The sequence below is a fragment of the Muscardinus avellanarius genome, assembly GCF_963383645.1.
Source record: "Muscardinus avellanarius genome assembly, chromosome: 2".
NCBI classification, from domain to species: domain Eukaryota; kingdom Metazoa; phylum Chordata; class Mammalia; order Rodentia; family Gliridae; genus Muscardinus; species Muscardinus avellanarius.
The window spans coordinates 23654772-23672177 of record NC_137787.1 but is presented as its reverse complement, the minus strand read 5'-3'; the positions used below and the strand labels follow the sequence as shown (position 1 = coordinate 23672177).

At 40.5% G+C, this 17406-nt stretch overlaps 1 protein-coding gene across 11 annotated transcripts in view; it reads right to left on the bottom strand.

Moving 5' to 3' along the window:
- FN1 (fibronectin 1) overlaps positions 1 to 17190 on the bottom strand; it is a gene marked incomplete at both ends in the record, with an annotated part of 71008 nt that extends 53818 nt beyond the window's left edge. For all 11 annotated transcript variants that reach the window (XM_080689952.1, XM_080689955.1, XM_080689956.1 and 8 more), the window contains 12 exons: positions 1019 to 1162; positions 2216 to 2344; positions 3787 to 3939; positions 5191 to 5367; positions 5975 to 6154; positions 7159 to 7350; positions 9158 to 9316; positions 11947 to 12084; positions 13373 to 13504; positions 14844 to 14981; positions 15970 to 16098; positions 17040 to 17190. In XM_080689952.1, the coding sequence (XP_080546078.1) occupies positions 1019 to 1162; positions 2216 to 2344; positions 3787 to 3939; positions 5191 to 5367; positions 5975 to 6154; positions 7159 to 7350; positions 9158 to 9316; positions 11947 to 12084; positions 13373 to 13504; positions 14844 to 14981; positions 15970 to 16098; positions 17040 to 17190 (1822 nt within the window). The remainder of the gene's footprint in view (positions 1 to 1018; positions 1163 to 2215; positions 2345 to 3786; positions 3940 to 5190; positions 5368 to 5974; positions 6155 to 7158; positions 7351 to 9157; positions 9317 to 11946; positions 12085 to 13372; positions 13505 to 14843; positions 14982 to 15969; positions 16099 to 17039) is intronic.
- Positions 17191 to 17406: the final 216 nt, after the last annotated feature.

Sequence of the window (17406 nt, the reverse complement as noted above, 5' to 3'; positions counted from 1 at the left end):
ATACCCCCCCAAAAATCACTTCTTTATTTGTGAATATAGGCTATGTTTTATGTCTCAAGGTAATAGAGGTTTTTTTTTTTCCTATTTTTTTCCTCTGTGTATGGGGTGTGTGTGTGTGTGTGTGTGTGTGTGTGTGTGTGTGTGCAGTATTGCAGTTTGAATCCAAGGGCATTCTACTACTAAGCTATATCCCCAGCCCTATTTTATGAAACAAAGTCTGGCCAGGTTACCATGGACTGGGCCTTGAACCTATGATCTTCCTGTCTCAGCCTCTTTCGTACTGAGGTTACATGTGTGCCCCACATCACCCGGCTCTTGGAGATTTAGGAAACTTTGCACTTCAGTAGTGGAAATAACTGGTGCCTAAAAACTATGCTTTCATTATTCGACATATTATTATTACTCCACGAATTTTAAATTCAGTATTTTTCCTCAGAATAGATCAATAGCAGCTGCAGCTAGGTATGATGGCTTTGTGACCTGAAAAACCCCAGAAAAAAACATTTGAGGGAGTTTGAACTGCGCAGGCAGAGTTGACCAAGTTACTCAACCCCTGGCTCCAGATACTTTGTCCAACATTCCAAATGACCAAACAAATAGAAGCCCGACCCAGGAGGCCGAGGTGAGAGACCACACGCTGCAGTTCTCATCCTCTCTCTATGTAACCTCCCTATCAAGAACCGTAGTCAACAACTCCATTTCCTCCCAGCACAACGGACTCGCTTTGGTTTTGTACTTTCAAAGTGGATGGATGTGAAGATAAAATTAGCAGTATTATGACCTGGTGGATCATCCTGCATGCTAAGAAACACATGCACCTTTTTTCAGCATTCCCTTTTACTTGATGGGGTGGGGGAAGAGAAAAGATAATAATTTAAGTCAAAAATTCCATTCACTATTGAACAGTGCCATGAGAAAAGGTTGGGAAAGAGAGGAGAGCTCCGAACTGAGGCCTCAGAGTATTGAAAGAAAAGGTGCATCCCTGTTGCTATAACCACTGGACGGGCCCAACACTCACCTGGATAGGTCTGTAAAGGCTGGCAGTGCCACTCCCCAATTCCACGGCCATAGCAATAGCACTGGTATCTGACACCATGCACATATTTCTCCCATGAATCTCCAATTTGATAAAACGTCCGAGTTTCTGAGTCCTGGCACTGGTCTACAATATATGCAAGAAAAAGGTAAGCGGTCTCCAAGGCTTAAAGCTACATATTTAATTTCAGTATGTTGGACCATACATTCTTAGAGGTTTGGATAAAAATCTGCACCTGTCCTTACAAGTATATGCAGTTTATAATTATTTTATTTATATTCTTTACCTTCTGAGATAATTAGTAGTAGACAAAAGTACCCGTTGGGGGGATATTTAATTTTATAAAAAGAATGATGTTCCATATAATAACACAAATATTTAAGAGATCAGTATACATTGATGATATGAGTTAATTTAAAAAAATTACATATATTGTTACCAATATCAAATAACTTACATTTGAATAGCAAGGATAAAATTTGCAATAAGTTTACTCTTTATATGTCTTCAAAAACTTAGAGGAACTAATTTAGCATGTAAATGAGTGGATGAGATTTTAACTAGGAGTTTCTGTTGAGCAGCCTTTAAGAAAACCTCTTAGAATCTCTCTCAGCTTTTTGAATCTCATTTCACACAAACCGATAACGTGATGTTGTTACCAGTTTGTTTTCTTAGTGAGCATCCTGCCTCTTTCAGTACAGGAATATTAATGGATTACCTTAAACTTTGAAGCACTGGTAACTGAGCTCTTTTAAGGTTCAACCTTTATTTTTTGCTCAGGTCTACTATAAGGGGTATCCCCCCCCAAAAAAAAAAATGGAGTGTTTTGGAAGTAAGCATTTACTGGCATAATCCTTTGTCCGTGTTATTGCAAAGTCAGTGAAGAAAAGCTCCTTTTCCTAACACGGACTAACTTTATGACTCAGAACCAAAGACCTAACTCCATTCAATTAAAGCAAACCTGCATGTGTTGCCAAGCTGAGCAAAAAACAGGTGATTACCATATCGAGAGGATATATTGGTTTGTGATGAGGGAAAAAAACTTGGCAAAGCTCTTTACAGACGACTGAACAAAGTCAGCAGGCAACTTCAGTGGCATAGCATCATGTAGCTTTCCACAGCTGAAGCTGCTGGCTCCCCATCCTCCACACTCAACATCACCCAGAGAAGGCGGCTTACCAATGGGATCACACTTCCACCGGCCCCGGCCCTGGCCAAAGCAGGTGCAGTTCAACATGTGTCCCTCTTCGTGTCGTTTGTGGAAGGTGTCGTTCACATTGTAAGTGATGTCATCAACGATGCATTGATCTGTTTAGAAGACAGTTGGGTGGGCAAGGAACTTTTAAAGTTGCAATGATGAAATAAAGTTTACTTTTCAAAACAAAGAGTTCTTCCCCTTGATAGCCCACAACTTCCACTAGAATAACTTTTCTACTGACATAAAACAAGCTTTTCTCCCCCTAAAGCTCAGTCAGTATACAATTCTCCCCACCCCTCATTCTCTTTTACAGACTTATAAAACATGAAGGCTATAACATATACAGCTAAAGAATATGGTAAAAGACATCTTTCCATGAACAGCCAATTTTTGAACAAACATGTGTCTTAGTTACTATAAAGGTCTTGCTTAGTTGCTTATTTCCTTTAAATTGTTTCTTGTTATGAGCCAAGCACGGTAGTTGCATGCCTGTAATCCCAGTATTCGGGAGGCTGAGGTAGGAGAATAACAAGTTTGAGGCCAGAACAGGTAACTTAGGGAGACTTATGTTTCAAAATAAAAAGGGCTGGAAGTATAGCTAAGTGGTAGAGTAGTCCTGTCTTCAAAACCTAGTAGCAAAAGAAAAAAAAAATCTCTGCTAGTTATAAGATGATTAAACATATTATGTAGCCCATAGCACAGTGTTGTGGTCTATTTTTTACATGGGGAGAAGGGAGGATATATTTGGGTTGGGGAAATAAAATGATATCTGTGGTGTTTGCAAAAGTTAAAAAAAATTAGGCCAACTCTGTTTCTCACTCTCCGAGAGAGCCTGAGAAAATTACTCTTTCTATCTTTATCTCAGCTTCTTCGTTTGTAAAATGAGGAGTTGGTCTGCACACCTTATTAAGGTTCCTTTCAGCTTGGCAAAATGCAATTGTTATTACTCTTGGATTGTGTTATCCATCAAACACCACAAAAGAAACGAATTCAATCCAGTGTCTTCACAACAGCACATGGACTATTATTTAGTTCAGAGTTCTACCTACATATTACTTTTCAAAGAAATGGAAAACTGAAAGTTTTATTAAATTGATACCTCCTCATATTGTATATCTGGGTTCAAAGAAGAAAAACTGGCCAGAACAGAGGAAATTAGTTTCTCTACATATTTATCTCCCTAAATTTGAATCTGCAAGGATCTGATTGTAGAAGAGCAAAGTCTTTTCCTTTATAGAAACGATCCAGTCTTTTTTAGACATGAACTAGTGGCATTCCCTAAGCTTAAAAGATCAAATGTTTGTGTTCTCGCCTTTGAAGTCATCCTCTTGGCTCGGCCCAAGTATCTGCATCCAGGGAATGCTTCAGAGGCTTGGAATTACTGTGCCAGGTTTCTTAACTGGCTGCCTGAAATGCTCAACTCCTCCAGCACAGGAAACTAATGGAGTGGGCATTGCATATTTTTCTTTGGCTTTTGGCAAAGTGCAAGTTTTCACAGGAAAGTCTGTGTCTCTGTACCCTGTGCTCTCAAATCTTTTCATTAATAACATACCTCTGAGCTGGGAGTAGGCGACACATGTCCATTCCCCACGGCCATTCCCGACACATGTGCACCTCATCATGTGGCCCATATCATGCTGTTTATCCCACTGGTCTCCAATGCGATACATGACCCCTTCGTTGGTTGTGCAGATTTCTTCATGGGCTGTTTTGAAATACATAAGAAATGCACTTGATAAAAGCTCACAGGGTCTAAACAGGTGTGCATACACTGTGATTGGTCCGGTTTGGTCATTCTAAGAACTCTGACTTGGGAAGAAGTCTCCAGTGCCTCAAAAATATCTAATGCTGAGGGGTAGAGGCACAGGGCTATAAGCCCCAGAGAAGAAGCATGGTTCAAAGGTGTCCTATGCTATAGGACATAATCACAGGATAGGCTGGGGGTGTTAAACTAAGGCAATACGTACACATTAAATCTAAGGGTTTTGCATTGGTTCAGAAGCCTAGATCTGACTCCTCCCTCCTCTTAACTTTTCTTAGTTCCAGTTTATCCTAGTTCAAGGGAAAAATGAGGTGTTTGGGTATCAAACTGCAAGCAAAAGTGAGTTTGTCTTCTCAACTCAACATTATCTTTTGCTAAGATGAGAGAAATAAAAGCATAAGCAGTTTCCTCGCTCTTATCTCCATTTGACCCTGCAGAGAGCACGGGTTCCTGATTCTACAACTGGAAAATCAAATGTAATCTATGAGACTCTTGAGATTTGAAAACAAATAGTTTCCCCGATCTCCGTCATATCACCTGGAGACATTTAAAAAACTTCATTCTCTACTTCTCAGAAAAATTTTCTTTCTTGTTTTGGTTACTTTGGTACTTAATAAATGGTAGAACTTATTTGGCCAATCACGCCAAAGTCTCCTGTCAATGCTGTAGCTCTGTGACAACCACAGTCAGACTGTTTTAAGTGACTCAGTTGTGCACTCTACAAATGGCGAACTTTTGCAAATTTATATTTCTAGACTTAAGAAAAAGTCATTTTTATTGTTTTGGTATATTTTGGACATTAAATTATGTCAGTAGGATTTTGAAAGTCTATGAATAAACCAGGTATGGTGGCACATGCCTGTAATCTCAGTACTTGAGAATGTGAGACAGAAGGATTTGCAGGTTCAAGGCCAACCTTGGCAAGTTAGTGAAGTCCTCAATAACTTCATGAGCTCTTGTTTCAAAAGATATAATAAAATAGGGCTTGGGGTATAGTCTGGAGGTAGAGCACCCCTTGGGTCAATCAAACTAATTATGTAATTATGTATTCTTCATTCATAGCTATCTGATATAAATACACATACACCTATATATCACATGACGTTTTCTTTTCCAAATTGTCTTACTGAGTGAAATAGGAGTAAACAGGACATTTATGGTTGTTCGTGGGAAACCCACAGGGCCGAGTCTTACCAGCCATGGGGCAGAATCCAAACTTCTGGTCGGCATCATAGTTTTGTGTGGTCCCACACCATTTCATGTTGTCTCTCCGGCCCTCGGAAGTACAGTCAGTGTAATTGCGGTTGTTGTACAGGAAGGGGAAGTGGCACAAGGCACCATTGGAATTTCCACCTCGAGTCTGAACCAGAACTGCCCGAAACAATACACAAATAGAACAAAAAAATAATTACAACTGAACTTTCCCATGCACACTGGGGAACTGCTTCAGAAAACTTCTGAGAGAGCCAGGGTTCTGCAGGCTAATTCCCAGAGAGTCTATCCCAGAATAAAAGATGTCTGATAATATAAATCTAAGCTTCTTATAGTGTATTCACCTTCACCTTCAAAATAGATTTAAATCCTATTTTCACTCTGATTTTCCCAGCCAAAAAAAATTTTAAATGACAGCTTTGAATAAAACATTCTTTCAACCACAAGATAAGCAAAGGCACTCAGACTGCCATCCTTCGTATTCTTTAGCTCTGTGGGATCATCTACTGATTTCAATATGTGTCTTTAATCATATCATAATCCCTATGTGTCAAAAATAAGTGAACCGGAGGGCTTTTGCCTCGGCGTCATTTCTCAGTGGTGCTGGGGTACATGGAAGGACCCTCAGCTGCAAAGTTAGCTCTGTGTCTTTGGGGTCCAAACATATCAAAAGTGATATTTCTTGTGTAGCTTCGCAATGAATGGTTAGACTGCTGGCAAATAAGTGAGTTTTTCCCTCTGCTATGGTTTCAGCTGGGACACTCACCCGTATGGTCTGTACAGAAAGAATATTTCTGGTCCTGCTCATAATTCGAAGTCGTGCTGCACCAGAGATGTCCATCCTGTCGCCCCTCGGTGGTGCAGGAGTAAAATGTCCTGCCGTTGTAGGTGAACGGTAAGACACATGGCTCCCCGTTGGAATTGCCACCATAAGTTTGGGTTACAGCTACAGGCAAAAGCAAAAGACTCTCGGTCAGTAAGATTGCTTTATCTTCTACCTGCAGCTGCGTACTCATAGCTCAAATGACAGACTGAGGGGGAATAGAGGGTAACCTGGTCGATCTCAGTCAAGATTACTTCAGGTAGCTGTGCCCGCTACGGATAGCACCATGGATCTGAGTTCTTGTGCTGAGATTTTTTTGTTTTGACTTCTGCTATCATGCCCCGGTTTCTCTATTTTTGCAAAGCTATATTAACTCAGGTTAATTAAGGGTGCTGCTCCTCAAAGATGCTGAGGGTATATGTGTGATGATATCTATGCCATAAGATACAGTCTATGAGCCTATATTAGGGGAAATTCTTTTCAAATAAGGTATGCCAATTTATTGTTGCTGTAGTTATTACCATGTTTGAATCCCAGAAGTGATGGATTAGGTCACTGGAAGATATTTACAGAATAAAGCTGCTGAAATATCAGATTTAGAGTATAAAGAATGGATGATGAGCTTTTCTGAGAGCAAACTTCTTGTAGCAACATCTTAGGCAAATATAGATAATACACAGCCATTTGACCCCCATGATAGGAGGGAAAAAAAAAGAAAGATTAAAATGCTTTTAAGAAAATATATCAAATGTCACCCTGGTTATCATCATAGTGTGCTAAGATTATAAGTGGTGTTTCTCATTTTATTGCTTTACTTTTTCTTTCTTTCTTTCTTTTTTTTTTTTTTTTGTGTTACTGGGGTTCCTGGAAGCCCTTCTACCTCCGGGCTACAATCCCAGACCTATTTTATACTTTTTTTTTTTTAATGTGGAAACAGGGTCTCTTAAGCCAGCGCGGCTGGCTTCAAACCTGTGTGATCCTCCTGTCTCCACCTCCCAAGCGTGGGGATTACAAGCGTGTGCCACCACGCCTGGCTTGCTTTACTTTTTTTTAAACAAATGAATATACTGCCTTGCAAAAACTAAGCAATAATCATTGGTGCTAATTTTTTTTTAAATAATACAAACCTGTCTCCTGGCAGCTGACTCCATTGCCCAGGCAAGTGCAGAGCATTTGCTTATTTCCTTGTGCCTTCAGCCACTGCATTCCCACAGAATAGACCACACCGCTGTCTGTGACACAGTGGCCATATGGTGCTGGCTGGGGGTGAGGCTGGGGCTGGTAAATGGCCGTTCGGACATCTGTGAAGGAGCCAGATCCTAAGGGCGTGAGAAGTGAAAGTCACAAAGCTGGATGGGAGAAGACAACGAGTGACTACCTGGAGTGAGAATCCTTAGGATGTCAGAGATCACTCTGAAATCCAGGGCTCACTGGCTGGAAGTGGAAAGAAATGTCCCTCCACCTCCACAATACAGATTTTATATCAGCCAAGAGGTGATCCACATAACTCTCCCAAGCAGTCTCCATCTTTCAGTTCATCTGGAGCCACCAGGATTGTATTTCTAAATGGCAGACATTATTCTACCCTTGAACAGAGAGGATGCCTTCAAAAATCTCTCCTCATGCCAGGAATCTCATGGTCCATGAGTTTCACAATCCTTCACAGTGAGCTTCCGGCCACTTTCTTTCTTGCTCACCGCCTGCTGAGGTGTTCACATGCCCCCACATGCCTGATGTCTGCTTCTGATCTGCCCGCATACATTCCCCTTCATATGAAATGGATGTCCTCATCTTTCCTCTCTTAGCTGCATCATAAGCTCAACATACCTGGACATTACTCTTTCTAGCCTCTACCATTCTAAAGCAGACTTTCTTGCTCTTCCTAGAACTCTGAGCTCATTGGCAGCCGTACTGGAATCCCTAGATGATGCCCCCTTCTTCTGCCTTTTGTTTCTCCTCAAATGACTTGCAGTTTTTGGTGTGTGTGTGCGTGTGTGTGTTTCCTTAAAACTAACCAATCTACTTCTGGAGTAACACAACAGACTGTGTTGATCTTTTCTTGAAACTTTGGGAAATCTGTTCTCCCGAAGGCCAGGGCCCACGGCCAAATCAGAACTGAGGTTGAATGGATAGGGGACTGAATTCAGCATCTCTCTAAGTGCTTTTGGACACTAGAATACAAAGACACACCGTGGAGAATGAATTCCAAGGTAAACAGAGTAGGAACAAGACCTTGTCTCCACCTTCAGAGTCAAGATTAAGAGGAACATAAAAGACTGGAGTGGGTTCCATTGTGTTTAACCCAGCATTTCTTAAACTTTTTTTGAACAATGAAACCTTTTATGTGTAGTATTAGTAATACTAATAAAAATAGCTAACATTTATTGAATGTTTACCCACACTTAATTCCCAATGGCTTCTTTAATTCAGTAGATTGATAATTGTAATTTTCTTTTTTTTTGGGTGTTTGGTCACAATTTTATTGATAATAATAAAATAACTCAAAGATACTATCAAATCTAATTTTGTTCACTTTCATAAGTGTTAGATCAAGATAAAATCTCATCAGAAGGAGAAAGATCTAATTGGTTAATATTTTTAGCTAATAGGCTGACTGCCAAGGGGCACAGTAACAATGCTGGCACATTATGTAGTAAAATGGTGAAAACGTACTAAGAATAAGACCCAAGGAAGTACACTCCCTGGATGGCTAGATTGCTTTCTTCAGATGCTTACAAAACATCTATGATACAGAAAATACTTTTTCATACCAGAAATTATTAAAACATGTTTTTAAAATTTTTAAATTATTCTTATTTGTTTTGGTTCTAGGGATTGAGCCCAGTGCTTCAAGCATGCTTAAACATACACTCTACCATTGAGCTACATCTACCCCCACCTCCTACCACAGTTTTAAGCCTATTTTCCCCTCAAGTCCCATTTTAATTTCATTTTCATTTTTCTCCCAATTGTAAAACCTGACATTAAAAAATATTTTAACAACTAATAATCTGTAAATGATCTCATCTTATTAGCTGAAACTCTGCAAGTCCTTCCATAGCATGCGAAGGGAAAGATGGGTTTGCAGAACCCATCCCATGGCTGGCCCCTGCGCGCTGCGCTCACCGGTGGATGTGGTCTGCAGAGATGCGTGCCTCTCACACTTCCACTCCCCTCTGCCGTTGCCCGTACAGAGGCACTGGAGTAGGTTTCCTCGGTTGTCCTTCTTGCTCCAGGTATCTCCGATTCTATAGGATGTCCTTGTGTCCTGATCGTTGCATCTGTCTATTTCAGAAAGAACACATTCAAATACATAAGGCAGGTTGAGACTGGCAAGTGGCCAATCAAACCTAAGACAAGAATAGTAGTTTAATGCTTGGCAGACCCCCCCTCCTTTTGTAATGTGTTCATATTCAGTTTTGGTGCTGCAGATATTAAGCTTCTGAGAGATGAGATGAGATTTATTATAGTGGAAAAGTAGCTGTGTGGTATGATGTAATTCCACCTTTCTATTTGCCCAAAACTTCTTTATCATCTTTCATTAATACTTTAAAAATACTTTTTTTCACTGTGTCCCTCAGCAAATTCATTCATTGGCATTGATATTATTCTGTCTTTTTCCTTTTCAGGCTCTTCCAGGCTTTCTCCTAGTAATTACTGGATATGGCTTGCCTTCCAATAGGTAACTTCCTTTAGAATGCGAGAAGCGATAGCAATAAAAAAAAAATCACACAAGTCTCAAAGGCTCTCTATCAACTGCCCCAAGGAAGCAATAAAAAGATAGTATCTCTTTCTTCATTTGTTACATAAAAAACTCAAGGGACTAATACATTCCTTGACTAAAATGTTCTCTCTCTCACCCTACCCTAAAATACCTATTTAAAAATGACTAATGAAATGGCCTCTTTTAAATAGTTTCAATATTACTACTCTAAAGGAAAAGTGGTATTATTCATGTAAAATGAAAATTGGTGACTAAATTACTATTAGTTTGTGTTTGTTTATTTGGCAAATAGATTAAGTTAATAATCCAATTTTGCCCATATGCTATATCGAAAATACAGAGGGTTAGAAGAGGAATAGACAGCCAGACATGGTGGCACATGATTATATCCCAGCATTTGGGAGGCTAAGAGGCTGAGACAGGAGCATCATCACAGGTCAGAGCCAGCTTTAACTACTTAGTGAGGCCCTTTGCAACTCAGTGAGACCCTGTTTCAAAATTAAGAATAAAAAAATAGGGCAGAGGGTGTAGCTCAGAGGTAGAATATCCCTGGCTTCCATTCCCAATATCCCACACACACACAAAGAAATAAAAGGAATAGCCAGTTGATGCTGGCACATGCAAAAACATACATGGGTCTAACACGAGAAAGAAGGTTAAATAAAGGAATCATTGCTGGTTGGAGGTTTCAGCCAAGCCCTGACTCAAGGTGCTATCATTCCCTGAACCACCACAGCACTATTTTCAGTATCTCTCTTAAAACTCCTTAAGGTTGTGTTGTAGATGATAAATATGTATAAACCTTTCTCATCTCTCTGACCTACTGAGTGTTCTTTGAAGGCTTGGCTAATGTCCAATTTGTATTTGCCACCTTGTACATGGCATGCGCTTATAAAATTTCATGGAATAAATGACCTTTCATTGGGGAATTTTTCCCAACTTATTATTAGAAGAATTTTTAAATAATACGTAAGAATCTGAGTTAGACTTCTAATTTGTCTTTAGGTAAAATATTGCTACAGAGGTCTTAGCAGTCTAATAAAATCATAACATTTTCAATCTAAAAAAAAATCAAATGAAGCAGAAAATGTCTGAGAAATATGTGATCAGTTTCTTTATCACTTTCCATAAGATTTACTTTTTGTTAACAGAAAATTTGAATTTGAATAAGTATTTTTAAAAATTTAAAACTACTTTAACCTAGATAAATAAAGTAGGCTCAGCTATTTAGATCTGATTTTAAATTCATTTATAACAATAATAGTTAAAGGCTGTTTTGCTTCAACAAATTCTATAGTTGCTATTAGTGAGAAATTCCACAAAAGGAGCCTGAAACCAAAGGCAACAATTAAGACTTCAAGACAGCTTTAGAAGAAGCATAAAGATGCCTGAGGCCAGCTTCTTTACAGCACTAATGAGCTTTAGGTAAGAGACATTATCCTTAACTTTCAGAGTAGACGATTTAAACCTATGGGATAAATATTTTTTTTATTTTCATCAATTTTGTTTATGATTGAATATGCCTCATTTAAATTTTAAACACAAAAAGAAGCCTAAAACTAAAACTCCTTCATTTCTGTGTCAATAGCATCTTTATATAAAAAATGAATCTGCATGCCATTTTAATGATTTCTAGGCTCTTAAAACTTGAAATATATCTCAGTGGCAATTTAGATGATACACTGGCAACTAATCTTCAAGTTCATGACACAGCATTTGAATAATTTGTGTGTGGGGGGCATAGTGGGGACTGAATCCAGGTGCATTCCACCTCCAAGCTACATCCACAGCCCCATGTTTATTTTTTATTTGGAAACAGAGTCTCACTAATCTGCTGAAAGCCTAAGTTGCTAAGGCTAGTTTCCAATCTGCAATCCTCCTGTCTCAGCCTCCCAGGGATTATGGGATTACAGGCACGCACTACCACACTCAGCTAAATAAATATTAAGGTTTATTCTTAATAGCTGATAGCCCAAGACCTAATTAAGCTAAGATGGTATTTTCCCCATTTAGTCTCCTCTGTAGAAGCAAACTATTTTGGTTATAGGATTTTTCTTGGCATCCTAAAATTACCAAAGTTGTCGATGTATAGATATGTCCTAAGCAATGTAGTATTATAACAAGTCTCTCTAGGAATCCAGAAAACAATACCTGGCCTAATAAATCCTCAACATAAAGATCTAAAACATACTTCTAGAAGTGCAAGTGATGCGGCCACTGCCTTCTCCCAGGCAAGTACAATCCACCATCATCCAGCCTTGGTAGGGCTTCTCCCAGGTTTCCCCGACAACATATGAAGTCCCAGCTGCATGATCGAAACATTTCTCAGCTGTAGAATAATTTGGAAGAAAAAGAGAACAAAAAGTTATTTTGAATTCTGCAGTCTCCCTGTAATTTAAAGTATAGTGTGTAAGCAAAAACCCAGCCACATTTTTTTTAAGTGGCACTCTGTTCAGAAAGAGGGGCACGCCCTGAAACTAAGCACACAGTAACCAAAGCAAAAGGAGGCTCAGGCCAAGCTGGAAGGCAGAAATACTGTTCTCCTAATGAGCACATGGACGGCATACTTTCAGCCAGTCTCAAGTTTCCCACCAGCATTTCAAGTGAAAATAATTTGTGCATGTATCTAGTTTGTGGGAAACTACATATGTCAAATTCTAGTCTTAATTATGAATGGCCAGTTATGAATTATGAATGGCCTAAGTAAAGTGACCAAAAAATTTATTTGAACTTTGGATGTCTGTAAAAGCGGAGACAAAATTAAAAACCCCTGAGTTAGAGAACATTAAATAAATTAGAAAAAAAGTGTTTGGACTTCTACTAAAAGCATTCAACCGAAGATCAAAACTAAAAAAAATCTCAAAAATTTTTATTTTGAAAAGAATTTGCCAAGGTGCAATAGAGCACATGCCATTTTGTGTTTTAGTCCTGTGCAGTTTGATGAAGAAATGTGTCAAAAGTATCATTTTTTTCCTTTGACTAGTTTATATTTTAACCAAGGAGAACTCTGAGCACAAAGTTTTTGTTTTGTTTTTGCAGTGTTGGGGATTGAAGCCAAGGCTTCACACATGCTAGGCAAGCACCTTACTGCTGAGTTACATCCCCAGCCCCTGAGATAAGGATATTTAGACAAAAGAAATGACTTCTTTCTAAATCTTTCAACTCTATTTTGAGCTTTTATTTATTTATTTATTTATTTATTTATTTATTTATTTATGTATTAGTGGTACTGGGGGTGGAATCCAGAGGCTTTCTAGCTCCAGGCTATACTCCCGGAACTATTTTATATTTTATTTGGAAATAAGGTCTAAGTTGCTAAGAGCCTCACTAAGTAGCTGAGGCTGGCTTCGAACCTTGTGCAATCCTCCTGTCTCAGCCTCCCAAGGGTGGGGATTACAAGTGTGCGCCACCACGCCCAGCTAGAGCTTTTATAACAAAACGAAATGTGGCTAATACTCTGTGATCTGAATTATTTAAGAAGACTGCAGATCATTCCATTATTAGAAATGAAATCCCCATTTCACTATTTCTCTTATCCATGTGAATGTGATTTTGGTCCAACCCAACATCCCACAAGCATGCATCTCCGGCCCCACACGTCCCTCGGAGCCACACACCTATGGGCTTGCAGGTCCATTCTCCTTTCCCATTGCCGAGACACACACACTCTAACATGTAGCCTCCAGTCTCATGTGGTCTCCTCCAGGTGTCACCAATCTTGTAAGACTGGCCCCCTTCATGGCAGCGATCTGTTTAAAATAAAAAATAAATGTTAAGAGACAGTGAGTCAGGAAAATGAGGGGGAGATGGTTTCATCTTTCTCCCAGGATAGGTACTTCTGTTAGTCAAAGTGAGACACAGAGAACAGCTTTCCTATCAAGGACAAGGAGAAAGTTAGCAGAGCTGGTCACTTAGAGTCTAGTCCCTTCAATGAAATGTCTTGCCTGAAGCACAATGAGAAACCACAGAGAAATCCAAATGGCAAAGAAGAGATCATAAACCCTGGTTCCCCAGAGATCAGAGGAAATCGGGTCCTAAATCCTAAGGCAGATAAGAAAGGCTGGGAGGCCTGGCCTCCACTCAAGCACTGCAGGTTGAGCTTCAGACTGCTTCCATGTAGAGCCCACATCTGGCACAGCATTGCCATTTTTAGGTGTACAGAGCTGGCATTTTACCCCACAATATAAAGGTCATCTTGGTAGAAAACCACCAGATATATACATATAAGATGTAGAAATCCTGATACATTCCCAGGCTGTGAACCCCAATGGCACATCCACAGGCTGAATTGTCTACTAGATTATAAACACTATGAATGATTGATCTTGAGACTTAACTATAGACTTGGGTGAGTCCTAACACTAAGTGTGGGGAAAGTTCAATGTGTCTATTCACAGGGGACTGATTGGTTCTTTTGAAAAGAAGATTTTAAGATGACTTATACTTAAAAGATGGATTAAAAATGATGTATTAGTAGGAAATATTGGTAAACCAGTATATCATACTAAAGAGATGGCCTCAGTTGCACTATAGTGATGAGAGTCAGTCAACTCCCCAAAGTTCCCTGGACCATTACCAGGCTCATCATTCCACATTATCCCTGGGAATAGAGAGATTTGTTTGCTGGACATGACCTATTGGTCACAATTTCTGAGATGCAAGACGTTGCTGCATTGCAAACCAGAAGAGCAGCCAACACATGGCTGACTCTTCATAAATCTCTTTCCAGTCACTGCAGATAATTACATGATTAGTTTGGCTTTAAGATTCCCAGGTAATTCAAAATAGGTAGTATCCCTAAGCACATACTACTCAAATAGAACCCAAGAGTTTAACTTGGTTACCTATGTGTACACACACACACACACACACACACACACACACACACACACATTGAACACTGATTTCTAACTAGTGCTCAGACCCATCTTTCACAAAGCATAGCAACCAATTAGGTGACCACATAAGAGTATTTGATCACCATGATGCAATTTCATGATGAAGAAGATCCAGTCATGAATAAGAGAAAATGGCAGTAACAGAGAAATTCATACATTTCATCACCATTTTACAGAATGTCTTCCTTACTTGCAATGGTGCAGCTTATTCTCCCTCGCCCAGCCCCGATGCAGGTACAGTCCCAGATCATGGAATCTTTCGGGCGCTCATAAGTGTCACCCACTCGGTATGTGTTCCCAGTATACTTGTCAAAGCAAGTCTCTTCAGCTGAGGGGAGAAAAAGTCCAGGTGAGCCTCACACAAGGAGAGCGTTTCTACCCCCACTAAGCCATCCAAAGGAAAACCCTTTCTGAAGTTCCATAGGTAGCACACACACGACTGAAAACCCAAGATGAAGTTAAGAGGTAAGGATTTTACCCTAGGCTCCAGTAAGGCCAAAGTTTGTGACCTTTGACACATTCTTAAATTATCTGTAAATTTCTTGTGGAAAGAATCCTCAGGGGAAAAGTCTGACGAAGTACTACCTTGTGACAGGTGAGACTGTGAGAGGAAGGTTTCAGATTTTCATCTCTGACTCAGGTCACGCAGACCCAAGGTCCACAAAAAATGCACTTTGAAGATCCACCTCCCTCCCTCGGGGAACTGACCCTTGTTAATCTGAAGTATTTCCATTTTGGCATCATTAGTGCTTCTCCAAAACAATTGCTATAATTTTCTAGAAACATATCAATGGTCTTAAAGTTATGGGAACTTTGAGGTGGTAGTGGTTTTTCATTGAACCGCAGCTGCCATATGACTTGATGATATAGTGTCTGTCTCAAGAGTATTTTCTGGCCCATAGTTACATAGTTAAAGATCTGAGAGTATTTTCTAACATTTTGTGGGCAGGACATGATGAGGGTTTGAGCTCACTGAGCTATCTCCCCAGCCCTGTTTTATTTTTAATTTGGAAACGGGGTCTCGCTAAGTTGCTAAAAGCCTCACTAAATTTCTGAGGCTAACCTGGAACCTGCAACGTCCTGTCTCTGCCTCCTAAGTACTGGGATTGCAGGCATACTCCGCCACAGCTGGTTCTAATAAAATTTTATAAGCATTTTTATAAGAAAGACATACCAAAATCTTTCATTTCTCTATCAAAAACTTTGGGAGTGTGAAACAGACTCTGGAAACTCGTTTGGATTATGTTTGTTTTAAAGATAAAGTAGCATGTGAAAACCACAGAAGCAGTTATCAACTGGCCTTCCCCTCAACTTACGTTCAGGTTTGCTCTCGCAGTTAAAACCCCTGCTCCCTCCATAACAGGTACAAACCAAGGCGTTGCCTAGGTAGGTTCGCTCCCACTGCTGGTTTATCTGGTAGTGTTTCCCATTGTCAAAACAACCAGCTGCAAATAATTGAAGGAAACAGTTATTACACGTCTATCCTTCCCTCTCTCCCCTCCAAATTATGGAATTTTCTTACACAATTGAATTGATGAGCCTAGACACCAGTCACAGAAAATTAATCACCAGAGCACCAGGAGAATTATATCTACTGCATTATAGATATGCAAAGAGTTAAACACAATACATATAGGTGGATACTCAAGTTTTTTTTTTTCTTTTAACTTAGCTAAATGTTATACAATGATGTCATTGCCATCTGGCCAGAAGTCTCCATGGAAGAAGTGGAAACATTCGGAAAGGCAGATAATCGAGATTACACTTAAAAACATGCAAAGAATTTCAACACTCCTTTGGAAAATAAGTCAAGAAGGGCGATTTTAAATCTTCCTTTAGCCAAGGCAAAGGGAAGGTGTGACTTTGAAAAACTGTTAGAGGAATTTCAGTCTTCTCCCAGAAGACTCCTGGGAGTCCCTAAAGAAATCTGGACCAATTACATCCCTTTCAAGTTCCTCAGAAACAACATAGCTATTTAGCTACTCTCTTCCCACCCCCACCCCCACCCCGGTTGGGAAAATATTTAGCTAATTATTAAGGAACAAAGAAAGAACCACATTAATCCCAGATGGAAATCTGGTAGTCATGTCTCATGTTTTTCTCTTTAAAGGCAAGTTTTGATTAATTCATAGACGATCCTAAAGTGTAGCATGGATTAGGACAGTGGGGGAAATCGCATAGACCCTGTCCTCCCATGCATTATCTGTCCCCAGGCCCCCAGAAGGAGCCTGCGGAAACCCAGAGCCTTTGTGTCCACAGCTGGTTTCTCTCAAAAAAGCGCGCACGCACACTCAGGCGCGCACGCACGCGCGCAAAACTTCAGCCACAACTTGGCGTGAAGTTCCCATCCCTGCGAAAGCCACTCCAGCCCGCGGCCAGTACTCACGCTTGCTTTGACTGACAGCCACCGGGGACTGGGGTTGCACGATTTGCTGAGCCTGCCTCTTGCTCTTCGAGGCCCCGGTGAGGGGCACCGCAGTCCCCAGGCACAGCGCGGCCAGCAGCAGCAGCTGCCCGGGCCCCGGACCCCCGAGCATCTTGAGACGGTGGGAGGGAAGCCGCCCTCACCAGGGGGCACGCGGCCACCAAGTTTGGGTCCCTTCCAATGCCTCTTAGGGGGTGACGCCGGTAAGAAGGTGGGGAAGGGGACAGGTACAGGGACCAAAGAGATGGAGAGGACAGAAGTTGTGGATGCAGGTCCCTTCTCCCGCTCGCGCCCGGCCTCCTTCTCCTCCCCCTGCACAGCACAGCGG